General features: G+C 39.3%; 1 protein-coding gene across 1 annotated transcript; it reads left to right on the top strand.

The window, feature by feature from the left end:
• The first annotated feature begins 464 nt into the window (after positions 1-464).
• Positions 465-5,507, top strand: LOC309483357 (putative transmembrane protein ZNF593OS). Its single transcript, XM_082149146.1, has 2 exons — positions 465-580; positions 2,684-5,507. The coding sequence occupies exons 1-2, from the start codon at positions 530-532 to the stop codon at positions 2,828-2,830; spliced, it is 198 nt and encodes a 65-aa protein (XP_082005272.1). The 5' UTR covers positions 465-529; the 3' UTR covers positions 2,831-5,507.
• Positions 5,508-6,054: the final 547 nt, after the last annotated feature.

Below are 6,054 nucleotides of genomic sequence, written 5' to 3'. Positions count from 1 at the left end.
GACTAGCCGTTCTTAACTCCGATGAGTTCGAATCGTTGTTTTGTGATCTGTTCTGAATAATGGTGCCTTGCAGGCTTTGGACGAGTTTTTCTTCTGTTTCTTATTTGAGTCAGAGTAGGTCTGGTTCAAACCAGCACAGTTTCAGACAACAGATTACTGTCACCCAGACGTGATTCTCTGCATTTGTTCGGGATTGTTGCCTACGGCGTGAAGTGTTCCCTTGCTCTTGCATCAGCCATATTCGGTTTATGGCAAAACAAACTTGGTGTTTCTTTTAACCCTAATTTTGAACTTTCCAAGGACCATTTCAAGGTTTTAATAGCATTCTTTCTTCTAATGATTTTCAGTCAGAATGTCTGAATAAGTGGTCCTTTTTGGCGCACTTATTATTTAAATGTTCACAATAGATTGCATTCTGTTTTTTTTTTTTTAATTGACTCGTCCTGTCCGGTCTACAGGTTAACACCTCGGCATTGCACAACCCTTCGGGAAGTTCGTTTCAGTCGTGTGGCGCACAAAAACCGCAGTGATGATCATCAGACTCGGCAGACTGACTCCTGGATACTTCCGTCTTCTGCAGGTTGGTATTTGTTAAAATATTGTAACTTGGTTAAATCTGTGAAAAGTGAACCTTTTTGGATTGCATGTATAAATGGGTCATTTCATGAGGAACCAGATTTCCTCAAATCTATTGTTAATTGTACTGTGTGTGAAAACATACTGTAGCTTTCAGAACTCCATTTCTTTCCAGTGAAAAAAAAAATTTCATTTATTTAAACTAAGCTGCTTAAATCTCTTGATCTGACACCCGAGACCCATCATTAATAATATGATTGCTCACATTTAAACATCAACCTATTCGGTGTTGACCAAAAAAAGAAAAGAAAAAAAAGTGCATCAGAGAATAAATAAAACGATAAAGTATGATATGACCCCTTTAAAATGCGTGCATGTGTGACACTTACATAATGGCTTTTGCGAGGAGCAAGTAATGTTGGTTAGTTTGGGACGTGTAAATGTCCATTGGAAAGATCAGACTGGTGCCGGTCTGGCTTTTACACTGCATTCCTCATGGCTAAAAGCGACTGAACTAATTATATGAACAATGACCGTGAAGGGCTGAATGAAGGCTATGTACACATGGGAAATACCAGTTTAAATTCATCTCTCATGAGCTTGATGTAATTCTCACGACTTGGAATATAAAAATAGCGTGAAAGCCGCAGGGGGGAATGGTAGTAAACAAGCAACTATCTTGATTAATTTGTTTTGACAGACATTCATTTTAAAGTTTTAACATTCAAAACTTTATCAATCCTCCATCTTGAAAAGCAAATTTAATTATTGGACTAATATTGGGGTATAACAACACCTACTTTTTCTATAGTGTCACAATAGTTCAGATTTTTACAGTATTGAGCTGCTTTTTCCAGCAAGTATCTATTGTTTTATGTATTGTGCATGCAGATTCAGACGAGCTAATCAAACTCTACTAGAACTACTTTGAAATGTCAAGCTTATTACTTCAAATACTGACATTAAAACCCAAGAACATTTAAAAATTGTTCTTGCAGTTTGAACAAATCCTCCTGTTAGTCAGTTTAATAACCTGTCCTTAGTTTTTAATTCAACAATAATTTTCCATACATCACAAAACTCTGAATCATTAAGTTTGCAATGCATAAAAATCTGGCCTAAAATAATACCATTAGGCAAACTTATTGTCAAGCCCTGCCCTAATGATTAAATGCTTAATCTTTTTAATCTTAAAAAGATTATCATCTTACTTTTCTTAGACCCTTCTAAACCTACTTGCTTTAATGGAGATTGCAGAGACTTGTTAAAACCGTCTTAATGTCGTCACCTTGAGGTTTGCGGTGGTTAAACACGAGTGTGGCGTCATTCAATGAGCTTTTATAGACTCCACTTATCACAACAAATACTGTCATAATCCTTCATATCTGGTTGTAAAATCATATTTCATTAAAGCTACGCTTTGTAACTGCATGAGTCTTGTGGAATAACGGTGTTTTGGTTGTGCTTTGCACCTCTGCATGGATGAATGTGGATACTTTTTGCTCTCTCTCAATAAAGACGACCTGTTATGCCCTTTTTTTTTTTTATTCTCAATTTTGTTTTTGGGCTCTGCTAGAAGAGGTTCTCATGCTTGAATGTTCAAAAACATTATTTTCCCCATATTCTCCATTGTTGCAGCTCCTCTCTTCCCAGTCTGTCAGTAACGCTCGGTTTAGTTCCTGTCTCTATGAAGCCCCTCCTTCTGAAAAGCACACTGTGCTCTGATTGGTCGGCTGGAGCAGTGTGTTGTGATTGGTCAATCGCTTCGAGCGTGTTTGGGAAATGTCCCGCCCTTCACCATAACCACAAGTTTTAACCCACTACTAACGCAACTCAACTTTTTGCATATGCCTTGGGTGGGAATTATTTAAATGAGGAATATTGTGACGTTTGTTCCCGGAAGAAAACTCAAGACTACAATGGAGTAGTCAATGATGTTCCTCTCCTGCTGTTACTTTATTGGCTATAAATATTTAATGATAGAGCTCATTGTATGTATCCCACACAAATGAGCAGGACATTGTGGTCTTTATGAGGAAGTGCGATGATTGTAGCATTTAGAAGATTATGGCCTTGTTAACAATCCTTTTCCCCATTCTTTTCGCAGAGGCAGGTAGCAGGAGAGGTTCAGGCCCCGGCTCATGACCGCTCCGTCAACCAGATCGCCATGATGCTGGCCATCATGGGCCTTGGCATGTCCTACTACAGTGCCAAACAGATGACCGAGAAGGTTCACCATGAGCCCGCCCCGTGAAGATGTGCTCCTGTCCTTCGGAGTGACGGCATCCGGAGAAGACGAAGCCAAACGGAAGATGCAGTTGGATCTTGAAGATGTTCAGACTCTGTCACACTACACCTTTCTATAACTGTTGGATTTCCAGGGAACGCACACCATGGTGCTTCTGCTTAGGGGTTCTCTTGCTTTAGTTTCGCTCTCAGTGGGGTCTGGAAGGGGTTGAATGTTGTGGCCTGAGTTTCGATAGCTGCCGTGGTACATGCATATCAGAGAGTCAAGCAAATCTGCTGTAGGTTTACTGGGAAAAAACTCGAGCTCCATCAGCGCATGTCTAAATATGGAGCTCAACTCTGAGCCATAATGTCTTTTAAAGGGAATGACCTCTGCATTTGAGATGTACCAAGCAACTATTGAAAGCAAGGGCCACTGCACAAGGGTGAAATGCTGGATTTATTTAAGATTTCCCCCGAAAAGATGCTATTGAAGAACGTCAGAGACTTGAGGACTTATAGCGGAGGTACTGCTCTACAATACTTGTTTTAGACACTTTAGGAAATTTATTGCAGTACTACAGAGACTGTTCGAGGACCTTATGTTAAAGTTACTTATCTTTCTTTCATCATAACAAACAAAATCTTCATATCATATTGTTTGTTCTGGCAAATGGCTTCAATCTATAGATTGTTAAAGCCGACTTTCTATGTGCAATTGCATGAGCTTAAAGCAGTTTTTTTTTTTTTTTTTTTTTTGTGAAACTAATCCATATATTGTTTCTAATACTTTTTATGATAATGTGATTTATGATGATGACGAATGTACTGTATGTTATATTTTTAAGACACAATGATCAAATAAAGCTGTGAATAATTTGGGAAGCAAGTCATGACTCAAGAAGGTTTAGAAGAACGTTATAAAATAAGTTCTCAGAAATTGTCCGCTGTTGACAATGCCATTCCTGCTCAGTCGAGTTCCACACCGAAACCATATGAAGGGTTTTCGTGTCGACTGAAGCGTGCCGTTGAACAGGAAGTGGGCAAAGCCTCAGGCAACAACTTCCTCTATCTGCACGCAATATTTGTCTACCATCCTGCCTGTTGCTTCTGTCTTGAAGTCTGGCCCACTTACCCTATTCAATAGATGTCGGATAAACCCAACATTTGTACACCTTGTTACATGAGGTGCATCTGCTCCATCACTCCCCTCAAATACTAAGCAATTTAGACCTGAACCGTACTTATACACGTACAGGAACACCGATGCGTCTACCAAGACACATTATTTTCCCCATATTCTCCATTGTTGCAGCTCGTCTCTTCCCAGTCTGTCAGTAACGCTCTGTTTAGTTCCTGTCTCTATGAAGCTCCTCCCTCTGAAAAGCACACTGTGCTCTGATTGGTCGGCTGGAGCAGTGTGTTGTGATTGGTCAATCGCTTCGAGTGTGTTTGGGAAATGTCCCGCCCTTCACCATAAACGCCAGTTTCAACACTACTAATGCAACTCAACAAGGCCCCGCCCCTTTATTCTGCATATTAATTATTTAAATGAGGAATATTGGCTGCGTCTGACATGACGAGCTCTCTTGAGTAGCTACTTATTTTGAATAAGTAATTATTTCACGACTGCTAAAAAAGTACTTATGAATGTGTGTAGTGTGAATGTAATCTGGATGTACGACATCCGCCGGAAGTAGTAGGTCATCCGGGCACTTTTTGCCTCTCTTTTATGAGTACTGTTAATTCGGACATACTACTTTTGTCACATGCTGTTTTTCATCTACTTTATAGTAGGGACACATGCGAAGTTCCCGGAAGAAAACTCAAGACTACAATGGAGGCGTTTCAGGGAGTTCAGAAACGGTGAAACTCTCACTGGAGGGACTTTGTGCTTTGGAAATTTAAGAGCTTTTTCATGCTCAAACAGCAACATCACACACTAAAAAAAGAAAAAAGAAGCATAATCGAACCCCTTCCTGATTTTGGTTAAACCCCAATGGTGAATTGCGTCCAATCCACCCAACTACCACCAAATATTTCTTTTGACGGCATGATTTTCCCATTATTACCGAGCAGTTAACGCACCATTGCTGTGTGGATGGGGAGCGGGTGTGTTTTTAAGCGTTCGCTCGGATGCTCGCGGCAGATGTGATGTCTTGTGACAAGCCGAGGCCACGTTGCATGACATGTTTTATTCCGCCAATCGCCTTTAGCTCCTCCTCTTTCCGCTCTACTCTCTGATCACTGGGCAAACTTGCCGAAAAAAAAATACTGCTGGGGCAGTTCTGACATGCTAGCTCAGGACATGAACCTCAACACGCTCGTCCCATTGGCTGTCTGGTGATGCATCATCATGGTGTCTTTGCTGTGAAACAAAAGGATGGGGATCACGTTGGCGGCAGCGTAATGCACATGGTTGCTAAAAGGGAAGGATAAAGAAATACCTTAATATGAGGTAACAGAGGTCTTTTCTGTTTGTTGTTTTGATGGCGATTTGTACATGTAAGAAGCACTTTGAGTTTGAAATATGGTGGGAATCATATTTTCTATATGATTGATTGCTTTGTATTAACGAATGACACTGAAATGTGAATTAAACCACAGACGTGATGCTGTCTGTATGTCCATATAGATCATTAAGTGACTTGTTTTGTTGCTCATGCCATGTTTTGCTATGTTTCATTAAATTCATTTCAATCATATGTCTAATTTCAGTTGTTGTTTTCATCGCCTCACACATTTGTCCTAATTCAGTGGTTCAACTGGTGCGAAGCAAGTCTTTTTTGCAAACAGCAGGGGAAAAAACAATGCAAAATGCAAATAATAAAATGCAACTTAGTTAGGAAAACAAAATAAATGGACAATGCTTCTCATATACACTGCCATTCATAAGTTGGGGGTCAGTAAAGATTTTTTCCGGAAAGAAATTAATACTTCTATTCAGCAAGGATGCATTAAATTGGTCAAGATGCCAATTTATGCTTAAATGTTTTATTCATGCAAGAATATTGAAAAAAAAAACGATACTGCACAACTATTTTCATCATTGATCAAAATGATTTCTGAAGGATCATGTGACACTGAAGACTGGAGTAATGATGCTGAAAATTCAGCTTTGATAACAGGAATACATTAGTTTAAAATATATTCACATATAGAAAACAGCTATTTTAAATTGTAATAATATTTCACAATATTTCTGTTTTTTTTTTTTTGTATTTCTGATCAAATAAATGCAGCCTTGGTGAG

Source organism: Leuciscus leuciscus, assembly GCF_965113295.1.
Source record: "Leuciscus leuciscus genome assembly, chromosome: 20".
Lineage (NCBI taxonomy): Eukaryota > Metazoa > Chordata > Actinopteri > Cypriniformes > Leuciscidae > Leuciscus > Leuciscus leuciscus.
This window is presented reverse-complemented; position numbering and strand designations above follow the sequence as displayed.

Coding starts and splice junctions, on each gene's coding strand:
- LOC309483357 (XM_082149146.1), top strand. CDS start 530: ATGATCATCAGACTCGGCAGACTGACTCCTGGATACTTCCGTCTTCTG. Junction 581..2,683: donor GATACTTCCGTCTTCTGCAG/GTTGGTATTTGT, acceptor TTCTTTTCGCAG/AGGCAGGTAGCAGGAGAGGT.